The 23,654-nt window shown below is 53.2% G+C and overlaps 1 protein-coding gene across 8 annotated transcripts; it reads right to left on the minus strand.

The window, feature by feature from the left end:
- Window positions 1-4: 4 nt before the first annotated feature.
- On the minus strand, window positions 5-23,259 carry FAM118A (family with sequence similarity 118 member A). Of its 8 annotated transcripts, none has more exons than XM_027540526.1 (9): window positions 23,027-23,259; window positions 13,286-13,398; window positions 12,265-12,517; window positions 8,932-9,153; window positions 7,369-7,497; window positions 6,050-6,288; window positions 4,069-4,101; window positions 2,301-2,384; window positions 5-1,189 (listed from the first exon to the last, which is right to left on the minus strand). In XM_027540526.1, exons 2-8 carry the CDS (start codon window positions 13,330-13,332, stop codon window positions 2,333-2,335), a joined length of 975 nt encoding a protein of 324 aa, XP_027396327.1. In that variant the 5' UTR covers window positions 13,333-13,398; window positions 23,027-23,259; the 3' UTR covers window positions 5-1,189; window positions 2,301-2,332. The 8 variants fall into 8 exon arrangements, with proteins under 8 accessions (XP_027396327.1, XP_027396323.1, XP_027396326.1 ...); XM_027540522.1 differs by having other exon boundaries at window positions 6,003-6,288; XM_027540525.1 differs by having other exon boundaries at window positions 12,265-12,520; window positions 23,027-23,237.
- Between the last annotated feature and the right edge of the window lie 395 nt (window positions 23,260-23,654).

Raw genomic sequence — 23,654 nt, forward strand, 5'->3', positions numbered from 1 at the left:
AAACGGAGTTGAAGATAAAATTTTATTTCTGACCAGAGTAACATAAAAGATTTGTTTTCCATGCTTCAAAAAAGAAGAAAAAAAAGGTCTTAAGGAGCTCTCTGGCTTCTCTCTCACTCCCTACACATCCCAAGTTCCTGTTTCCTGTTCTTCCCTTTCTCTAAACCTGTGGGGAGCTCTAACATGGGAGCCTCGACACAGAAGCCACGCAGGGCCAGTGCCAGGGTCATAGAGCAGCTCAGTGGGCACAAGTACACAAATGGCACGCTGCCCGCCCCGCGTGAGCCCTGACGTTTATAGTGTTCTGACAAGTCTCTGTCAAGTCTTCACTGTGCAAATCCGTGAATATGGGCCGTGGGGGGAGGAGTTTAAAGAGAGAAGAGCAGAAAGGGACCTTACCCCATAGAATAAAGGCTAGGAGAGCTTGGTATTTAAGTTTAAAACTTGGTCTTGTGCTCGACTTAGGATTTGTCAGTTATCTGTAACATGACGCACCTGGACGATGTCCTGTGCTTTTGAAGAGGGCTTCTGCCTCTTGGAGACTTCACTTCTTAGTAGTAAGTAGATTTGCCCTTCTTTAAAAAACAAAGTAACTAAGATTACAGAACTCCAAAGAAGCCCCACAGATGTAGGTGCTCTTTAAACACCACGCTCACTCATTGACTCAGCGCCTCCAGTATCCATTCATTCTTCAGTAGTTAACAATATAACATCTAATTTTTTTTTCTACAGTAACATGTTTCCACACAAAAATTATAAAATTTAAGTGTCTAGTGTCTTGTTTTCTCTTTGGCAACTACTGTTGCCTGGACAGTCTACTCTCCCCCTTGTATTAGAGGAAAAAGACCGCCTGACAAAGGCGCGTCACACGGGAGCTGGGAACACCAGGTACGTCCCTGCCCACCGCTCTGGTCCCCGAGGCAGCGGTCTCCTCAGTCCTCACACAGGACGCCTGCTGTGTGCGCGTGCCACCTCGCGAGCACTTCAGCACAGCGGACTCCCTCCCCCAGCTTCCGCGGGCACATACCCGCATGGCTCTCGGGGTATTCGATGGTTTAGGATCGAGAGAGCCTGTGTGGAGTTCTCTAACATTCGTCCTCGTTGGGGATGGCACTGTGGTTACAGAAGGCTGGTTTTCAAGTTGCAGCTTTTATTGGTTTTAAAAGATTTCAAGACCCTCCAGCGTCATCTGTTTCAACAAAAAGGAATACCACATTAAAGTTGATCTTAAAAAAGTCTTTGCAATGGGATTTCTGTTTCAGAAACTTTACAATTTTCTTATGTGCTAAAGACTTTGAAAATACCTCCAAAACGGAAACAGTGGCTACTGTCTAAAAATGGCTTTCTGACTTATAAATACCATCAGAGGACAAAATCAGTTATGACATTAGTTTTGCAAAGCTCTGTGGAAATTTCAACCCAGGAATAGGAAGGCCACTCCCCTTCTTAGTGGGCTAGAGGAGGGGCAATTTCCACATATCCAGCGGGAGCCTGCGGACTAGCAGGTCAGCGTGTGTGCATGACGGGGCTGCCTGCAGCTCTGAGAGGATGAACCTGGGTCTCACCCACACGCAGCGGGACAAAGCTTTCTGTAAGGAAGACTAGACCGCGTTCTCGACTCGGACAGAGCCGTCTAGCAAGGAGGCTGCTGGTGTGGGCGTGGCATCCCCAAGGAGCCCACCGGCTGGCTTGCCCAGCGCTCTTGAGCAAAGCCCACCAGCCAGTGTGCTCTGCTGCCCAACAGGCACACACACCACCACTCAGAGGTCGGCCCAGCAGGGGGAGAGCTGTGCACGTGCAGCAGCAGCTTCCCCACGACTGATGTGAACAGTCACCCAGGCCACTCTCGTACACACCAGCAGGTGACTGAGGAGCCCCAGACATGGGGAAACAGCAGCAGCAAAGTGTGCAGGGAAAGACTGTCCTGGAGGGCTGGACACTAAGGGGGCATAATCAGGAGAGTGGCCGCCCCTGAGTGCTGAGGGGTGACTAAAAAAGGGAGGAGAGTGGGGTGGGCAGGCTCTTGGCAATGTTTCATTTGAGCAGGAGGTGACTACACGGGTGGATTCATTCACTTTGTGAAAACTCCCTGGGCTGACCGTACCCTTCGTGTACTTCCCTCGGGTTTTTCTTTAGAAACACGCTAACTTAGAAGATGTTTAAAGTGGGTCTCCCTGGGCAGCTGGAACAATATACGATCGCCCCTTCCCCCCCAGAGCCAAGGGACGCACCGCACGGTGACTGCCAACACCTCCAAGCAAGGCCGACCTGCAGTGGCCCAGAAAGGAGAGGCCGCCTACCTGTATCTGACTGTCTGAGTTTCTTCAAAACTTCAATTCCGTTTTCTTCTAACTTCCTCTTTGCACAGTCCTGGCATGCATTCCCTGAAAGATGAAAACTTTTATTAAAAAGCTTATCTAAGAGTGGTTATCATTGAAAAGAACATGAATAACAAATACTGGCAAGGATGTAGAGAAACGGGAACCTCGTACACAGCTGGTGGGAATCAAGCTAGTGCAGCCACTGTGGAAAACTATCACGCTTTCTCAAAAACGAAAAACAGGATTGCCATTCAATCCAGCAGTCTCCCTCCTGGGTAAATACCCAAAACCACCACCCAAAACTCTTAATGAGAAAAGATGCACGCACCGTAGTGTTCACCGCAGCAGGATGTCAGCTGCCACGACACGGAAGCAAGTGAATGTCAACATATGAAGATAAGAGAATGGTGTGTGTGTGTGCACACGTATATATAAAATGGAATGCTGCTCAGCCATAAAAAAGAAAACTGCTATTTGCAGCAACATGGATGGGCTTCGAGGGCATTATGCTAAGTAAAGTAAGTCAGACAAGTATTGTAGAAAATCACATGGAATTTAGAAAATATAACTAGTAATACAACCGCAAATCAGATTCACAGATACAAAGGAAAAAGCAGTGGTTACTAGTGGGGAGTGGGGAGGGAAGGACAGTACAGGAGCAGAGGATTAAGGGCACAAACTGTTAGGTGTAAAGTAAGCTCTAGGGATGTATGTACGACACCAGATACAGCCAGTATTTTAAAACTATAAATGGAGTTAAACTTAAAAAATGTGAATTCACTATATTGTACGCCTGTAACTTATGTAATATTGTACCACAACTATACTTCAATTGAAGATTTTTATTTAAAAACCACTTATCTATTCTAGAATTCACCCTCCAAGGACCCAGTTTGTAAATCTGATTTTAGTGAAGCACTGACCAACTAATCCCTGTGGTTAGATACAGATGTTTATCAAGCTACTGCTTTTTTCAAGAGAAGTATGGTTCTGGGAATCAAGAGAAAGCAACTAAAACAAATGGGTCCTTTCACACAGAAATAAGTTAGAAACGGAAAGCTGAGTGTAACTGTTTAATAATTCCTAAACCAAAGCCGTCCAGCACTAACCAGTTTCCATGTGTGGCCCTGCTGAGACGGGCAAGGAGCCCACGGCTGCAAGGCCCCTGCTCCACTGACCGGAGAGAAGCCCCTTCTAACCCCACTGACTGACCAAGGTGGGGCAGCCTGGCACAAAATTCACCCGGGGTGAACGCCGGGGCACACCGAGTTCAGTCATAGACTGTCAATTCATAAACGGGCAGAGCTGAGCCCTGTAAGAAGCGCATTCACATTTCCAACAAGTAGTAAATAAATAGAAAAATCTACATGAACACTCAGAACCGTTGCAATTAAAATGTCTGAAGAGGATGAGTCAAAAATTTAATACATCGCGGACCAAATGGCATGATACAAATAGACTCTCCAGTCCCGGGGCCTCTGGCTCTCGGACAGGACAGTACTCCTGGCGCCAGCAGGTGGCCCCAGTCTGACAGAGCTGACCGCAGGTGCAGGGCTGTCTTTTTAACCCCTTCATGGTGGCAGGGTCCCTCATGAAGGGGCTGCTATTCGTCCTCTCGGAGCGGGGCTGTCCTGACACAACACGGGCTAAGTATTTAATGTGAGAAACACTTCTCTGATTATTTTATAAGTGAGGATAAGAATGTATAAAGAAAAACCAGGCTGGTGAAAATCAAGATCTGCTTTACCCAACAACGTGGTGCTGTCCACTCGATCGGCATCTGGAGAAGAAAGGAAAACAGTGAGCAGAAGCCGCTTGACAGCTCTCCCTCCTCAGGCCATGGTGGAGCTGGGCGAGGCTGGCTCTGACGCCAGGGGCCCTGCCAGCCTGAGGTGCGCTCACCACGTGGGGCAGCTGGGGCTGACTCCTGACCCTCCTCTCCACCCAGGGCCGACGTGAGGGCTGAACCCACGATGTGCGACGCCCCCGCGCCAGCCGGGCACCATCACAGCTGCCCCCTCCCGGCTGTCACCAGTCCACCTCTCGCACCCAACGGGAGAAACACCTCAAGGCTGTACCCACACACGTGCTTAAAGACACAGTCACAGATTCTAAGTCCAAACGACCTTCAGCCCCCGGCGCCTGTCAAAGCCACTCAGCTGCTAGGGTCTGGGAAAGGGGCCTGAATGGGGACAGGAGTCCCCTGCCAAGAAAGACACACGCGGGAGGGAGCCCCAGGCAAGGTGCTTGGAGGTAGCGGGGGCGGGGAGGCAGAAGCCACTGCCAGCCCCACCTGCGTCGGCAGGCGGGCCTGTGTGGGGCGCCCCGAGGGCACGTCCGACTCTGCTGTCCGTCCAGGGCCCCAGTCCAGCTTCAAAACACCTGGGCAGCTGAGTTGCCTCTCTGAGCTTCTCCGCAGCTCTAAAATCATCTACTTAGTAGCAGTGGATTCGTTGTTTAGGTGCTCAGTCCTGTCTGACTCTGCAACCCAAGCGACTGTACCCTGCAAGATTCCTCTGTCCATGGGATTTCCCAGGCAAGAGTACTGGAGTGGCTTGCCATTTCCTTCTCCAGGAGATCTTCCTGACCCAGGGATCACACCCACACTCCCGCACTGGCACGTAGATTCTCTACCATGGAGTCACCAGGGAAGCCCAGGAGCAGCGGATACTGTGACTAAAAATGAAATAAGGTCAAGGACATATAAGTCACGGCAACGTGCGACATGGCAAGTGTCAGCTCCCGGCTCTTCTCAGTAAAGACCGCCACCCTAGTGACACTGTCATTAATGGAAATTCAACTTAAATTGGCCCGTTTTGCTAATTACTATCAATTCCAAAAAGGCCTAGTGGGAAGAAACTAAGCTGCCAGATCATCCGTGCATCGTGTTCGCGTGATCTTCGAGTTCTCTCGAGTTCATAGCTGGTCATGCCCAGGCAGCTCTGTGGTTAACCCGCTTCCACCACCTGTGGGGGACCGTCTGATCTCCTATTAGAAGCACATGCGAGCCCACACAGACCTCTCCAGGTCTGCTGTCATCCATGTTTTATGATACAAACTCCAAGCGAGCTGCCCTGATGGCAAGAAGACCAGCTGAACCAGCGCTCACGTATCGTGACAACTCCTGGGAGATGATCGGCTCCCCAGAGGAGGGCCGAGGAGAATTACTTAAAAGGGGTGCTGCCTTCAGCAGAACAGGGAAAAGACGTTATTTGAAAAAAGAAAGAAAGTCTTCGTGGAACTGTTCTGTGCTGCAGCGGCTGTAACTGTTTAACGTGCAGCGTGACGGGATTAAGGTGTGAGACAGCTGCAGGTTGTCAGGGGCACAGCTGGCGGAGCTGGGGGGCAGCTGTCTTTCTCGGTTAAGGTAATCTGAAGCAGGGCATGTCATCTGAAACAGGAATAGACGTGTACAACTATACGCACGCTTTAACTAAAAAACTCAATGTACAGACTATGACTACCATGCCAATAACCCCAGTCTTCTGTTTTTAAGTACACAGAAACAGTTTTTTAAAGATAGAAGACTGGTGAATCTAATGGCAGGTAAAATTACTTCTCAATTTTATTTATTTTGTGGCATGTAATTTATGTCTATAAAAAGGGGGAAAATGGAAGAATCCTATTGGTTTTATACATTGAAAAGTGAAAAAGCAAACAAACAAACCAGACAAGCCGTACCTGGACTTCGCTGTTTGCAGATCTGAGTGGCGAGGTCTTGCACGTACCCTGGAAAGTAGTCGAAGCAGTCCCCGTAGGACACGACCTTGATGCCGTGCAGAAGCATGTCTGCCTGATGCTTGAAGAAATGGTCCTCGCTCTCCTTGAGCACCAGCATGTAGTGCTCCAGGTCCACCTTGTTCGGCACCGAGTACAGGAAGAGGGCCTGGAAGATCTGGTCGCGCAGCGTCTCCCCGCAGCCCACGAACAGGAAGGACTTGGTGCGGTACAGGTTCTGGAGAACTTCCTGCGAAAGCACCGACGGGAGACTGGGCTCGCCGACCGTGAGCAAGCCCTCCCGGTGCCAAGCCACCTGTGTGCGACGCTGAATCGCCGCTGCTCCCTGGCGGGCCTTGCCCGAGAGAGAGCCGCAGAGGAGCAAAGTGAGGGAGGCAGGGGGAAGGGAGGGGGCCTCGTCCTGGGAGCCAGGGTGTCGGCCAGGCCCCTCGGTGGCGGTGTGCTGCCCACTCCGCCCACCCCACCCCTGCAGCCAGCGCAGCCTCTCAGTTCAAATCCTCCAGAATCACACGCAGTTTAGAATGTTCAAAACATACGATAAGGAGATGGAATTTTTTTTTCAGTTATGTGCACACACCTAATCCCTGGAACTGACCTGTCTCAACGAATGGAGGATGGAACTCCGAGGGGAGGGCCTGGTTTGTGGAGTGAGAGCAGGGGAGCTCGGGGCGGGGGGGCAGTGATGGTCCCCCGAGGGTGGGCACAGAGGGTCAGGCAGGAGCACAGGCAGGTTGGCACATCACCGACCCAGACACCCAGAGAGGCTCCGTGTCGGCCAGGACTGCCCCTGCCCGCCCACGGCCATGCCAAGGCAGCAGAGGGGCCCAGCCCAACACTTGTCACCACCCCGTGCCCGGGGACAGCAGCCAGACTGTGAGCTCCAGAGCGAGTCACTGAGGACCCCCTTGGCTTCTAAGTGCATAAAAAGTGAGTTCACAGAAAGACACGAGGCAGTTTCGCCACCCCTCGTTTTGTCTATGACATCAAAAAAGCCTTGCAGAGAATGAAATTCGAAAACGAGGTTTGGAAAGAGACTGCTAAGTAGGGAAAGGAAAGGAGGTGCATGGATGGACAGAGAAGAGGAGCAGGAAGGGGCGGCGGGAGGAGAGTGCAGCGACGGTGGCGGGCCTGCAAGTCGCCCTCAGGAAATGGAGCCATGTCCCGGGGCAAGAGGCTCGCTCGAGTTCATGGAGCCTCTGTTCAAGGTGCCCGAGGGGCGGGAGGCCTGGACCCTGCTCAGTCCACCCACGGCTGGCGGCCCCCACACAGCCCCAGGGGCGCAAGCAGGGCCGCGTCAGGGAGGGCGTACCATGACCTCTGGGTCTTGAGTGACGTCTTTATATCCCGAAGGATCCAACACCATCCCGCAGGGGTCGGTGTACAAGCCGTGGATGTGAAGGACCCCATACCTGACGTTCCCCCGTGCCCACTGCAGGACCTGGGAAGCACAAGCGGACACAGCAAACAGAGACTGAGAGGAGCACCTGGAGAGACTCGTGGTTTCTCAAACCCACCTTGACGTGTAAGTAAGAGAGATGCTTTGATGTATTAGTATCTCTTTAAACCTAAGAGAAATTCAGCTGTTAGGGCTCATTTTGTCTCGTTCTGCTGTATTAAAAAGAACTAATCCATTTAGAGACCAAGACGGTTACACAGAAAATACCTTTAACATTTTATATAATAACAAACGGCTAAGACTGATGACTTCAGGGAGATTATGAAAGCTTTCTGTTCTAAATCACATGTTATATTTTCATTACTGTTAGGCATACACTGATTTTACTCCCTGAAATATATATACATACAGAACAAATAAGTCATCAAGGAGCTCTCTCCTGGCTTCATGTCAAGATACAGAAGGAAGGTCCTAGAGAAGCTGCACGTCGTGTACATGCCTTTTATCTTCACACCGGGGACGTGCCCGTCAGTGCGTGAAACTGACCCCTGCAGACCAACCGACACTAGCGGGCAGAGGCACCAGAGCGGGCTCCCTGCCACCTGCAGCTCATTTCTAGAAGCTCCAGGGACCGCAGTGAGCAGCCCCACGGACGGGAGCGCATGGCTCAGACGTGGGGACGGGAGCACGTGGCTCAGACGTGGGGACGGGAGCGCGTGGCTCAGACGTGGGGACGGGAGCGTGTGGCTCAGACGTGGGGACGGGAGCGTGTGGCTCAGACGTGGGGACGGGAGCGTGTGGCTCAGACGTGGAGCGGGCCACTAACGATTCGGGGGAGGGTGCAAACCGGAGCCCCAGCACGAGGCGTCAGCCCGGCGGCCCTTGGGGGCCCTGTGTGAGGAGTGGGGCTGGGACCGACCCCGCGACCCTTGCAGTGAGGGAGGAGCAGGCAGGGATGGTGTAAACCCACAGGCACACACACGCACACCGGAAACACAGCTGATACGATGAATCAACCTCAGTAATAACAGAAATAAAAGCATAAAATGGGCGCCCGTATCCAATGGGAGAAATGCACGGAGTTGGGTTTTTAGCAGCGCCACAGGCTAGCAAGATCAGGAAGATGGATGACCCTCTCACAGCTGTGCTGTGTAAGCGGGGAACCCTTCTGCAGAACACTCAGGTAATTTGTATCGTCTGTCTTTAACACAACCATACTCTGACCCTAACATTTTTCCAGGAACTTATAAGAAAGGGTAAGAGTTTCCAGTGTAGCATTGCTTATAATTGTGGCAATACGCTCACAATAATGATAACCTCATCTCGTAATGAAATTCCATGTAAAACCACGCTTCTGAAGACGGCTTCGTGACAGGGAAACACTCACAGTACGGGAGTAAAGGAAAAACCGCACGCACAGACTTGACGCGCATCGCCACGGCAGCACACGACTCACTCGGGCGCCCCGCCCCGCACCTTGGTCTTGTCCTTCAGGTCCAGCGACTCCATGGGCTTGCTCTGCTGCTGCCCGAAGATCTCCAGCAGGTTGTCGTAGTTGGTGGTGAGGACCATGGTGCCCCGCTCCATCAGGCTCAGGATGGACTGCAGCACCAGCGGGTTCTGGATGTGCCGCTCCAGGTCATCGAAGACCTCCATCAGGCAGTCCTGGAAGAAGTTGGGCTTGGCGTCGCCCGTGCGCTGCAGAGAGGAGGACCGGGGTTACAAGACGTTGTCTCTCCACCACCACCGAGCCCCCAGGCATGAGAGAATAGTCTAGGTGCCAGAGAGACATCTGATGCCTTCAAACTGTGGTGCTGGAGAAGACTGTTGAGAGTCCCTTGGACTGCAAGGAGATCCAACCAGTCCATCCTAAAGGAGATCAACCTTGAATATTCATTGGAAGGACTGATGCTGAAGCTGAAACTCCAATACTCTGGCCACCTGATGTGAAGAGCTGACTCACTGAAAAAGACGCTGATGCTGGGAAAGATTGAAGGTGGGAAGAGAAGGGGACGACAGAGGATGAGATGGTTGGATGGCATCACCAACTTGATGGACATGAGTTTGAGCAAACTCCGGGAGTTGGTGATGGACAGGGAGGCCTGGCGTGCTACAGTCCATGGGGTAGCAAAGAGAACAATAAGAAAAACAGTAGTCTTTTTTACAGAAGAAAGAAAACTGCTGACCTCATAGAGTTTATTAAAACTCTGGAGGAGGGAGACTGTGCCAATATGCTAGTGAAATGTCAACAGCAATCAATGCTATCAAAGCAAAGCAGAGAAGAGGGGCTCAGCCCTGTGGGGGAGAGGGTGGCCAGGTCAAAGAGCATCGGGAGGCCCACTGATACAGGACTTTGACCCCAGAGCCGAGGAAGAGGTGGCTCTGGAGAGGGCACGCCCAGCAGGGATGAGCCCGAGCGAGGGCGCCTGGCACAGGTGGGGTCAGACGGGTGACCCGGAACGACACCCTGTGGGCCCCACAGACTTCAGGGAGGCCTGGGCTCTCCCTCCTCGGGAGCCACAGGGGCCCAGGCTGGCAGCGGGCATCCGGTGAGGGACAGTGTATCACGCTGCCGGTGCTGCAGAGCCCCCAGGACCAGGAGCAGGACAGGCCCGGGATGCAGCGCGCAGGTCGGGGGGCCGTGAGCAGAGCTGCTTGGTGGAGCCACCGGGCAGGACGGGGAGGCGTGCAGACCCCTGAAGAACAGTTTGGGGTGCTGGGCGAGGAGGCCCGCATGACCTCAGGGCGCCCCAGCCAGCCCGGGCCTGCGGCATGCATGCACGAGCATCCACAGGACCCACCGCCCTCCAGACTGTGCCGGTCCCCCAGCTCGGGCTCCCGCTGCCAGACGCTCTGATCCCTGCCCCCGTTTCCACAGGCCTGCCCTCAGGGAGCCCCACTCCTCCACGCTCCTGTGTGAGTGTTCCCCTCCTTCTCCCCTGAGAAGCGGCTTCCACGTCCCTGGCACCTCACTTTTGATCGGTGAAGACCTGGCGGACCCCGCTCACTGCCGTGTCTCTCAGCTGCACGTGTCGCAGCGCACGTGGGTTCACGCCCAGCGACCTTTCCTGCACCACAGTGTCTGCACGCCTCCGTCACCTCCTCCGGGGACCTCCACACCCCGAACCATAGCAGGATCAACAGCCGGCCTCTTTCCAGAAGTCCTCCACCTGCCTGACTCAGCACCCTGGCTCCCAGGAGGCTTTGCCCCACCAGGACCCGCCACCACTAACCCCATCTCTCACTCCCCCACTGGCCTACCCCACGGCGCAGCTCAGACTCCACAGGGTGTCATGACCTGAAGTTACTCCTGAAAACGCCTGCAACTTCCCGGCCCTTCCCGGCTCCACTGGAATCCCCAGGCAGAACTCCACCCCCAGGAAAACCGACTCCCCACTCATTCCACGTCCCTGCTCCCAACCAGCTGATCACGGGAGACCACCACCTCTCTGACTGGCCTTACTTTAACTCTTTATGGAAGTGCTCAAAAATCACAAAGGAGTAGAAAGGAGAAAGCCCCAAACACTCATCTCCCTTAATGAACCTTGCATCAGACCTGCCCCTCTCTGAGGGGACGCCCTCGCCCGAGGCCCCAGGCCCGCCCACAGCCCCCCGGCCCTGCCCCGGCCCAGCAGCCCTGCCCCTCTCCCTGCCGAGGGGCCCCGGGACGGCAGACTACTTTGGGCTCTGCGGGTGAGGAGCTCTGCGGCCGGTACTCGGCTGTCCGGAAGCATGAACGCAGCCCTAGACAATACATAAATGGACGCAGAAGCTGCTTTACTCAAACCAGCAGGAGCCACCTGCCCATGATGTGAGCTGCCCCGCGTTTATCACCGCACCCACACCTGGCACCATCACCCAGCTGAAGCACTTCCCAGACTCTGGTAAAGCCACCTACGGCCACAGGGCAAATTCTGGCTGATGCCGCGACGTGACTGGCCTGTGGCACGTCAGACCCCGCGAGGAAGGACGCGCGGCCCTCCTCCCCTCCCCTCCGCCGGAACGCTGACGTCACTTAGGCAGGAGTCGGGCAGCCAGCCTTGGGCACGAGGTGGAGGCCGCACGGGCGGGCAGCAGGGCAGCCTGTGCCCGTCCCAGGTTTTCACGTGAGAACGTAAATGCCATCGGAGTCAAGCCGCGCACTTTCTCTGGGTACTAACTTTTCTCCTCTGTGAATCTTCCTGTATCTGTCCGCCCCAAAGGAGACGACGGCTACACTTCTTCAGACGTGGGAGAAACGCCCCTCGGACACCGGGCCCCGGCCACGTCCTCCACTCTGAGGGCAGCCTGTTCGGGATGACCCGGCCGCGCCCTGTGGGAGCTCCCCTCTTTCTGCACCAGCCCGACTGGCTCCGGGCACCACTCAGCGAGCGCGCGCCCCTACGCCAACCTCCCTTCCTTGCTGGGTCCTTTCCTGAGGAGACAAAGATGCTCTGTCCTCTCAGTGACACTCTGGGGACGCACCTGTCGTGTGAGGAGTCGAGGCTGGCCTGCTTAGGCCCAAGGAGAGCTGGCGGCCACGCCCCATACTGCACCAGGACGAGGTCACTGGGCCGGTCCCCAGAGCAGCCCGCTGACCTCCCTGGGACGAGCTCCCTCACCAGGCTCTATCTGACGTGGACTGTCTTCAGGGCCACACGGTGCCTGGGACCCCCATTTAAAGGGACGCTATTCTGATGAACTGAAGGACTACTGGCTCGTGAGCCCAACTTGTGGAGACATTTAAGCCCCGGACTCCCGGTTTACCAGCCTGGCCCTGAGCCAAGCTGCCCCAGAGAGTCCAGAAGCACTGACCTGGAAAGCACTTACCGGGGACATCTTCCGGATGAGGTCATGGGCGACCACCAGCAGGTCCCCGTCCTTGGTCACCTTTCTGCGGAACTCGGCCACGTCTCCGGGGTGCAGCACCTCCAGCTGCTCGGCGGCCTCGATCACGGCCTCGATGCAGCTCCTCCAGGAACACAGGGCAGGGATCCCCGGGGCAACCGCTGCGCTGACGCCAGTCCCAATGACCAGGAGCAGCTCCTGGGGCTGTTTCCGGATGAGGCTTTTTAAAAACTTTCTGCTTAAAAACAAGGGAGGGGAAGAATGAAAGCCAGCAGGAAGCACAGCTACCGCAAGGGCGACACTGGAGCCCACGAGCATCCGTGAGGGGGCGGGTCCAACATAGCCCGCGCTGGACACACGCCTCGCGCCGCCACACTAACCACAGGACGAGCCTGTGCGCTGCTCTTCATGTTCATCTCCCTTTCTGTGCGTCCCTCTCCCTGGCTCCATCCTCATTCCGTGAGGGACATGGGGACTGTCTTGTCCATCTCGAGTCCCCGGGATGTTGATGAGAGTGATGCGTGTGTGTAAAACAAAGAAGCTCAGCAATTTAAATTCCTTTAAGACTGCCAAGAGCTTGTAAATACAAACTGTGATGATAAACGATCCCTGGTTACAGGGACAGGAAAGAAAATCCCTGGCAAAATGCAGGTCCTCCATGACCCACTCCCCCGCAAGCACTTCCTCCTGCATTACTTCACGGAGGCACCACCTGCCCATTTATCATCAGAGATTTCTTTCCTGCAAAGCACGACACCTCCAGCCTAGAGGTGAGCCTCTGATGCCCTGCTGCTTGGTGCGGCGGCCAGGTGACAGTGGCCCCTCGGGCAGGAGGAGAGCTGTCTCCTGGGACGCTTCTTACGTTGATGCAAAGGCCCCTGAGGCCATCTCCCGACCCAGTGTTACTGGCCCCCGCGGTAAGCCGCTAAGTACTAAGTAACACACGAGGAGATTTGCGGTGGGGGCTGTACACCGGTGTGAAGGTGCAGTCGACGTCATTTACCTTGATTTTTGTTCACTTCTATTTGTTGTCTTTTCCACTGAATCCATCTGTGAGTCCTAAAGAGATTCAGAGGCAACTTCTACTTCCCAGATGAAAGTCCTTTCATCAGTACCCTGGAAGAGAGATGAGGCTGGAATTAAAATCAAAGGTCCCAGAGCTCTCTCTAAATCAGAATTACTGAAAACCATCACATACAAAATTGGAGAAGGCAATGGCACCCCACTCCAGTACTCTTGCCTGGAAAATCCCATGGATGGAGGAGCCTGGTAGGCTACAGTCCATGGGGTTGCTAGGAGTCAGACACGACTGAGCGACTTCACTTTCACTTTTCACTTTCATGCACTGGAGAAGGAAATTGCAACCCACTCCAGTGTTCTTGCCTGGAGAATCCCAGGGACGGGGGAGCCTGGCAGGCTGCCGTCTATGGGGTCGCACAGAGTCGGACAGGACTGAAGCGACTTAGCAGCAGCAGCAGCATCACATACAAAAACACAATCCAAAACGGTTCCTAAGCCCCCACTCCTAATCCTGTGACTTATGAGGCCAGGCGCCCCGAAGCCCAACTCTGGAGGGAGAAGACAGGAAAGGGAGCGCAGGAGAAGGAGGCGGCGCAACGGCCAAGGGCCGGGGCTTTGCATTGTTCCTTCACCACTCTGCTCTAGGACCACTTCTGGGGACACGGACACCAGGGGCTTATCACAGGAGGGAAGACACGCCAGAGGACAACAAAGCAAGCCACACAGGTCCCCAGGATGACCCTCGCTCTCGGAGGCACCGAGAGGTTTACTGAGACATTCCAGGACACGCCAACAAGTCTTCCAAGACACCAGGTCTCTGCCTGGACACACTGAAACCCAGTCCAAAGGAATAGTCTGAGTCCAAGGTCAACTCTTAATTTACATAAAACAGGACTCTCAAACCAGCTAGGTCTCTATCGCCAATCTCCGTATTCTACCACCTTTCCAGAATCATATTGCCTCCACCAATTCTATACCTAATATTTACTGTAAAGAAGGAAATACACAGAAAAATAAAGATTAAAACACCCATAATGCTACTACCTACAAGCACTGACTGTTAGCATTTGTATAGTTCCCTCTAGATTTTTTACTTTAACATGTTTACATCGTTCGAGACCATAGGTCATATCTTACTTTTTCATGCATTTTAATAAAAGCATTTCTTTATGTTACTCAAAACTATTCATAAAGAGAAAAAACTAAAGGGAAAAAAATAAGAAAAAAAAACTGTTCATAAATACAAGTGTTACAGCAACATGCGTGAATTTCTATCCTACTGCGAGGCCATCAGGCACTTCATCCACCACCCCCCCTCCCCGTTCCCCGACAAGGCAGGACATCACTGGAGCTCTATGACAACCACCTTTGCACACAAAGCTTTTATCTACTTTGAAATGATTTATTTAGGAGAGATTTCTGACAAGCAGAATTGCTGAGCTGCAGCATATGAACCCTGTAACATATCTCAGCACATGCTGCCAAAATGCTCTCCAGAAAAGTGGTCAGCAGAACGCCTAAGCGCCTGCTGGGCAAAGCCCAACTAGCACTAACCGAAAACCACCTTTCCACATGTGTAATCTTTTCTCCTCCCTCCTCATTCAGAACTGGGTCACTGAAAATGATTTTCAAGGAAACAAGGCTTAACTAGTCTAGGAGCATCGTTAGACTTTAAAGAGGATCATAAGAATATCCCCTGAAATGGACACAGGCCTGTGTAGGGTCCTGTGGGCATCCCTCCCCGCCGACCCCCAGCCCGGGGGAGAGGGCGCCATGGGCCTTCCCTAGATGCTGGGGCGGGCCTGCCGGCGAGCTCAGCACTGCCCCCTGGCGCCCGCCCCCGTGCCCAGGTGCTGCTGGGCCCTAACTCCTCCCGAGTCGTCGGAGGTCAGCTCGGTCCGTTTTTGTTTTCGCCACTAGATATTTTCTCAGGAAAGGAGAAATACTGAGCTTTCCTACTGTGCCTGATAATCCCGAGTATAGGTGACCTTGGGCCCCAGCCTGGCGATTTCAGTGACTGGCCTAGCTCTTCACCAATCCTCAGTGTAAACAGCTACACAACAGGAAACGTTGCTAACAGACCAAGTTCTGCAAGCTCGGGAACCTCTCAGAGGAAAAGTACTCTGGACTTAAACTCGAGTCAGAGAGCTCGGGCACCGCAAAGGCTTTCCAACCTCCTCCCTCAGGAGGGAGCTCAGGGTCCTTTCCGCTCCATCCTATGAGAGGAGTCAATATAAGACGCTCACCGGCTGATGAACCTACGCCACTTCGCCACCTGGGATGGAGTCTTTTATCTCACCCTGCTCTACACGACAGTTTAGAATATTGTCTAATATTCTAGACAGTGCCCAGACTGCAGAAGTCACATGCCCTAAACTCTCGCCACTGTGAAGAGCTTTAGAAATCTCTCTCATTCTTTCGATTATTGTTCAGCTGCTTTTGATGCTCCTTTATATGTATGCTCATAGATACAAACTGAAAACCTCAATACTACATGTACACTTCTGCAAAAGAGTGTGAACAAATTACACTTTTGTGGACTGGATTTAACTCCAAAATGAAGTGATTTCCAATTTTCCTAGAGAACAAACCATCGCTGCGGGCACTGAGTGCTTCTGTAACAGGCGAGGGCTGGTGCTCCTGGGTGGCCGGCTGCTGGCTTAGGTGCTCAGACCTCGCCCTCCTCCTAGAGGAGGAGGTGATGCAGGCCTGGAACCAGCTCCCCAGCACGTCCAGGCAGATGAGCCTCCAGACGCGAACGCTGACGGCTACCTTTAAGGATCACACCCACTAACACAGGAAGTACCCGATCACATTAAATCTCAACACAATAACTATGCAGTGATGAACTGCATAGCTGCCCATATTTAGACATTCACAGTTCATTGTAACACTGCATGTTTAAAGACATTACCTCATTTCCTGTTCTTTCAGCAGCAGGATTATCAGAGCCAAACCCCACAGTGACTAGAAAGTACCCCAGTCTCGCCTTGTTTCTAAACCCAGGGCCAAGCAGGAGATCTCTGCAGCACTGAGTACCCGGATCCTAGAAGTCTCCACAGGACGGTGAGCCTCTGGCACTCCACCCCCAACCCCAGCACCATTCTCTAAACCCATCAGCTTCCAGGCGACGACGGTAACAAAAGCCTCCGAGACCTTTCAGAAGCCGCGTCTCTCGGTTCCCCTGGTGACCGTGTCGTCACCGCAGTTTGCAGGCCCAAAGCCCAGTCATCACAGCAACCCACTCCTTTTTACAAGGACCTAACAGCGTTTTCTGAGAGCAAAATCTGGCCCCAACACAGATCTGTATAAGCAGTTCCTGTCCTTTTTAGCCAAAGTCATGAATAGAATTTTGAATAGGATATTTTCTGCTTAAATTTGAGATTACGAGCATTTTATGAATGAACTTCAGAGTAGTCAGAGACTGCCTTACTCGTTGAATGCCTATGTTCCACCCTAAATAAATGATCATCTGAGTCTAACGCAAAACGCAACAAACTACACACACCACACCAGTTCCTTAGAGCTAGCAGAGCAAACCCCGCTTCCCAGCCCCTAACTCCACGTGCCGGAGGGTTAACCCTCGCCTCACTGCGCCCCCGGTCCCCTGGCCCTGGTACAGTCAGCCCCTCGCACTGACGCCAGGTTGGTCATATGACTTCTTTGGCCGACGGGATGTCGGCAAACAAGCAAGCAGGTATGTGACAAGCACACTGACGCCGGAGCCTGCTCTCCTGGAGTGGAACTCAGCCTCGTGCAACCCGGTCTAGCCTCCAGGACAGCTACCAGTGGAGAGCACCACCAGCTGGGCCAGCCAGAGTCCAGCTGAACCTGGCCCAGGGGCTGAGCCCTCAAACACTCATTCCCGCACACCCCACTCCATACATCGCCAGAAAGAGGAGAGGGACGGGCAGAAGACAAGAGTACCAAGATAAAGAGAGAAATGAAAAAAAAGCATGAATCAGTGAGTGAACGAGTCACAGTTTTGAGGGGAAGGGAGAAAATGCTTGTCAAGAACAGTATTTTATTACAAGTTGTTGTTTTAGTCGATCAGTCGTGTCCGACTCTGGGACCCCATGGACTGCAGCCCACCAGGCTCCTCTATCTATGGGATTCTCCAGCCACGAATAGTGGGGTGGGTTGCCATTCCATTCTCCAGGGGATCTTCCTGACCCAGGGACAGAACTGTGTCTCCTACACTGGCAGGCAGATTCTTTACCACTGAGTCCCCAGGGAAGCCCTTTATTACAAGTAGCATAATAAAAAACTTAAAATCACTTTCTATGACAAATTACACCTTCGCTCAAGTGCAAACCATGTAACAGAAGTTTCAAATCTGTGGGATCCTGAAAAATATCCTTAGCAAAAGTCAATTTCTTTCTATAAATGAATTATCACATGGCTCTTGAGCAGTAAGAGCGGAGATAAGCGGGCATGTGGTAAACATGTACTCAGAATACATTCCTCTTACACAGCAAGGGACGGAACATCGCAAATATTCATGAAAATTTCTAAATGTTGGCTTTCAACTCTTGTTCCCAATCCATAGGGCGATGGAATAAGATGCCCCCAGAATTTGTGGGAAAAAGTCACGCCCCTTTGACTACTAACAACTTGATTCAGATGAAGGCCTGAACAGGCAGCGCAGCAAGCTCTTATGCTCAACATCCCCGCTTGCTCCTGTTATCCAAGGAACCCACGCTGAGGAGTGACTTCGACGCCTGCTGCCCTCAGGGGACAGGAGACCTGGAAATGACAGCTGAGGCCCTGTGTGGTTCCTAAAGACTGGAATGTCCTTACAGGAGGCCAAACCCGGTGACTACACCCAGGCGGGTCTGCAGGCCTCCAGCCACCAAGCAAGCCCTTCCTGTCAGCAGCTGGCAGACCACCTGCCTCACCTGGCTGTTAGCATCCCCAGGCCCTTCAGTCTAATGTGACTCCCACAGACTGCCTTTTTCGCAGCAATCTGGTTCCCCCAGCTGACCTGGGAGGGGGCCACAGAAGCAGAAGTCACTGGGCAACAAGAGGAAGTTTTCAAGTACTAATGGATTATCTGGAATCTGCCTGACAGGTTATTCCTGGCGAGTTTGATTGGCCTAATTAGGTTCACCTGAACTGAAAATGAGCTGCAAAAGGACAGAAACCAAGCTTCCAGAACCGCAAAGGAGAGGCCTGCCCTGAAACCACAACGCCCAGGGCCACAGTGGAGAAAACAGGGTCTGGAGACCAGAAGCACCACCACTCTCTGAACCTGTTTCCAAATCTGTCGAAAGGGAATGCCATCATCCCCATCACTGACTGGCTTCTCCTGAAGATTTTAAGCGAGCCAAGGACCCGAAAGGCACTTAACCTGAAGACGTTTATCTACCACTGTCGCCACATGGGCAGCCAGCTTCTCTCCCTCAGCATCAGCAGGCTTTCACTTTAACACTACTTCCCCACAACTACATACTCATCTAACCTGGACTCTGGTGAAACTTGACCGCTTGACCTAGCCATTTCTAGTGAGAGGTCTCCAGGATGAGCTGTTTTCCCCCCAAGTTTCAGGAAATACAAAACCTCAATTTGAAAACACGCTACTTAACCAAACGCTTTTTATTCAGTTGACACAAACTGCAGCGGAAAAAAAATTCTTATTCTGTAGTGATTGAAACGTGTCCGTTTGCTTCTTGAAAGCAACTCCAGAGTAGCCTGGGCTCATCTGCTCAAACCAAGAAAACAACAAAACCCACCGCTAACGAAAAATGTACAGGTCACCGTTTAGTTCAAAAAGCAGCACTAATTATTGACACCTTCTACACCTGTTAGGTCTGAGGGCAAACACTAAGCGCTTACAAGCACGATCTCATTCAAAGCTCCCCATGACCCTGTGACGTGGCTCTTATTACCTCTCACCTGGCCAAGGCTGACGGTAAATCCTTTCAAGAGGCCAACCACCAGGATAAATGCAGTCGTCCCAGCTTTCTCCAAACATCAGTGCAGCTCAGACGGCAAACAAATACACCTGCCCTTTTACTAGGAAAACACTAGCTGCCAACAGCTGAAGTGTTCGCCAACAGTCTGTCCATCGGATATGACACGCTGTACAACTCAAAGACACATGTTACTCAATAATCAGCCAATAATGGTAAAAACGTACCGGTACAGAGGCTAAAGGCGTGCTGAACCACCAGCATTTACCCATCCCAAGAGGGATAAAAGATGTTCTATTAATAGAAAGTAAACCTCCAGTGAAATCTAAAATTATAGAACTGCAGAGCTGGAGGAGTCTTAAAGGTTCTGGGATGTCAAATACCCTACTTTACAAATGTGAAAATTGAGTCTGAGAGACAGTGTCTTGGTAAAGGTCCCCCAGGAAGTCAGGGGACAAGCTATACTCACTCCTGGCCCAAGCCCCATAATCCTGCCACTATCCCAGGCTCCACCTGGTCCACTGTGACCCCCAGAAGTTCATATAAGGCACTAATCTGTAGCTCTTTTTACCATCAAACCTTTACAAATATCAGGGCTTCCTTGGTGGCTCAGACGGTAAAGAAATCTGCCTGTAATGCAGGAGATTCTAGTCGGATCCCTGGGTCAGGAAGATCCTCCAGAGAAGGAAATGGCAACCCACTCCAGTGTTCTTGCCTGGAGACTCCCATGGACAGAGGAGCCTGGCGGGCTGCAAAGAGTTGGACACAACTGAACAACAAACATTTCCACTTTACAAATTTCAAACCACACAGCGTGGCTGGTCTACAGGTTCACCTGTTTCCTTGCTCCATTCATTCTCCAGGAATGCTGAAGGAAACAGCCACCATCAGGAAAATTGAGAGGCAGCAAGAAGCGGCCTCGGGGAAAACAACCAGCTCACAAGAGTTCTGTTGGGTCCCTGCCTGTGGCTTATCACGCAATTGTCTGTGTTAACTTTAGCAGAGACAGATAAGGAGGGCTCAGCCAGGAAACAAAGCCACCTCTGGAGAGGACATCACTCTCCAGGGAAAGAGACCTTGAGGCTCTTTGCAGGAGGAAGTAGGATCCAGCACGCAGAGTCCAGTCCTGACAACTGAGTGTACCGGCTGAACGACTTCAAATAGGGGTCAGTTACTCCGCCCCTCTGAGCTGTGTATTTCCTTTATCTTATATCTCAGGGTTGCTGGAACATGAAAAAAGCTAACATTTAAACTAGCAAAGCCTACGACAGTGTGATTCCCCTACACCCCATGCAGGCAGTGGGTATTCTTCCTGGGTTTTTTCAATTAAAATTAAATAACAGTTAAATTCAGTTCCTCAGTGACACTAGTCTCATTTTAAGTTCTTAAACTCCACGCAACTCCATGTGTCGAGTTTACTGGAGGGCACGAACACAGAACATCTTTATCATCACAGAGACTTCTATTATCATACTGGGAGAGTCTCCCTGCCCCTCACGCAAGTCCAGACCTCCACAAACAAAAGTCATGTGCCTTTCTCTTTTAAATCGCTCTCTAATCCACACCCTCTGCCACACCTTGCGGTCCTCTCAACTTGTCTAGACTTCTGACAGCTACCCTCCTTCCGGTTTCAGCCCCTGCAGTCCCAGTCTCCAAAGTGACGTTTCTGACACAACACATCTGAACTCTCAGGACCCCCAAGCCCAGCTAATAAACCAAATCCGCAATCTGGTTCCATTCCTGAGACCCAGCCTCTCCTCCCTGCCCCCCCATCCACTGTGCCCCATGTCCATCTCCTGCGTGGAGGCTGGACTCACCCTAACAAACAGACAGTCACCCTGATGAAGTCCTAGGTGACCTATAGGCAGAAGGACCAAACCTCCTCTAAAAAGACTAACAAGTTCCCAACGCCAGTCCCCAGGCAGAAAACTGGGGGTGAAACGGCAAAGAGCAGGACCGGTCTTTGGGTCTAGACCTGATGAAGCCAGCCATGCGTGAGGTCCTCGCCGGCAACACCCTGGTCCAGGTCACCTCCCACCTTTCCCGTGGTCTTGCTCCCTCCAACCAATTCTCCAGCACCAGACCCAGCGACTGTTCAAAAACACAAAATCTATCTTCACTCTGCTCCTCAAACCCCTCGATGGCTCCCTACTCCTTTCCAGTACCAAATCCTCTCTGCTGTGCTGAGTTGCCTCAATCATGTGTGACTGTGACCCCATGGACTGTAGCCTGCCAGGCTCCTCTGTCCAAGGAATTCTGCAGGCAAGAACACTGGAGTTGGTTGCCATTCCCTTCTCCAGGGGCTCCTCCTGACCAAAGGACTGAAGCTGGGTCTCCTGCCTTGCAGGCAGATTTACCACTGAGCCACCTGGGAAGCCCCCAGATCCTCCTGCTTTGGTCCTGACCCCCTTGGCCCACCTCTTTCCTGCCCCTCCCCATCGCACTCTAAGCTTCACACCTCCCTCACTCCTCTTGCACTGATCAACGCCCACTTTCCTTCAGCTTTGAGCTGGTCTACAACGCACTCAGGGGGACAGTGAAAGCAGTAATTCAGGAAAGGGCCAAGGGCATGGGGCCTCAGGAAACAAAGCTGGATTCTTCCCACTTCAGATTCTAACTGCTTGAGGACCTTGTTCATTAAGGTCTTATTCCTCCAGTCAGAGGCTTCCCTGGGGGCACAGTGGCAAAGAACCCACCTGCCAAGCAATAGACTCAGGCTCGACCCCTGGGTGGGGAAAATCCCCTGGAGAAGGGAATGCCACCCACTCAGGTTACTCTTGCCTGGGAAATCCTACAGACAGAGGAGCCTGGTGGGCTAGTCCAGGGGGCTGCCAAGAGTCAGAATCGACTTAGCAACTAAACCACCACCACCTTTATCTTGATCCACCCCAAGCCCCTCACCTACTTAGATCTGCCTCCCTCCACAACACATCTGTTCTCTAGGTGCTTCTGTGGGGCCATATGAGCCTCAGCAAAGAGCATTAAAAGTTAAACACTGTCCTGCTTTGGCCTCAGTGCAACAGTCAACACAGTGCAAGCGCTACAGCCCCTGCCCGGCTACAAAGGGTCATCGGATGACTCATTATGCACCTCTACTTCTTTTATATTAAGAATTACAAAAACCCGGGAACTCTTTCACAGATGCCTGATGGGTCCACAGACCGCAGGTTTGAGAAGCCCAGACTCCAGACCTGCGTGGACAGGGTGCCAAAAGGGACTGAACCTCAAGGGCAGGTGGTGGAGGGTGGGGACGGCAGTCTAGGAATACGGGGCGGGGGGGGGGGGGGGGGCGCCTAGGGAGAGACGGCATGGGGGGTGGGGGGTGGGGTAGCTTCACGGCCCAGGGGGGTTCTGAAGAGGCCTGGGGAAGGGAAAGTCAGGGACAGTCGCTGGGGTCCTGAAGGAACCTGGGGAGGTTTCTGGAACTGAGGATCCTCGGGGGTCCCGGGACCCTGAAGCGGCGGCAGGGCCTCAGGGAGTCTCGGAGTCTGGATGGGTAGAGTCCTGAAGGATTTCGGGCGAGGACTCTGAAAAGTGTAGGACAAGAGGTGACCGGCAACCCCCAACAGGGTCTCGGGGGCCAGGGGCCTCTGGAGGGGCCGGGGCGGATCCCGGGGGGTCTTCGGGGCTGGAGTTCCTGAGAGAAGGGTTGGGGGTGGGTCTTGGGCACCGAGGTTCGTCGGGGTCCTTCAGGCGGCCGTGGATCCCGAGAGTGGCCGGGGGGTCTGGAGGGGCAGAGACGGGTCCTGAGGGTCTCGAGGGGGCCTCTCTCCACTCGGCACCCCCGGGCCGCCCCCCGCCAGTCAGCTCACCCCACGGCGCCTCCTCCGGCTCAGCGGGTCCAAGTCTCAGGGGGCTCCGGGCGGCCTCGCGCTGGGGTCGCCTGGCTGAAGGCGGTCTGCGGGGAGGGCGACAGCGCGCGCGCCGGAGCCGGAGCCGAAGTCGAAGTCGGAATGGGAGGCGGAGCTGGAGAAATCAACGCCGCGCCGCCCTCAGGCGCGACTCCAACGGAGGCCGGCCGCAGCGCGGCCGCAAAACCTTCCCCCGCGCGCCCGCCCCCGCCGCGCGAAGGTTCCGCCCCGAAACCAACGGCCCGGGAGCCGCAGGCCCCGCCCCCTGGAGGCCCCGCCCCCACCTTTGGCTCAGGCGCGGTCGAGTGCGCCAGGAGCGCGGTTCAGTTCAGTTCGCTTAGTCGTATCCAACCCTTCTCGACCTCATGGACTGCAGCACGCCAGGCCTCCCTGTCCACCGCCAACTCCCGGAGTTTACTCAAACTCATGTCCATTGAGTCGGTGATGCCATCCAACCATCTCATCCTCTGTCGTCTCCCCTTCTCCTCCCGCCTTCAATCTTTCCCAGCATCAGGGTCTTTTCAAATGAGTCAGTTCTTCAAATCAGGTGGCCAAAGTATTGGAGTTTCAACTTCAGCATCAGTCCTTT

The sequence above is a fragment of the Bos indicus x Bos taurus genome, chromosome 5, assembly GCF_003369695.1.
Source record: "Bos indicus x Bos taurus breed Angus x Brahman F1 hybrid chromosome 5, Bos_hybrid_MaternalHap_v2.0, whole genome shotgun sequence".
NCBI classification, from domain to species: Eukaryota; Metazoa; Chordata; class Mammalia; order Artiodactyla; family Bovidae; genus Bos; species Bos indicus x Bos taurus.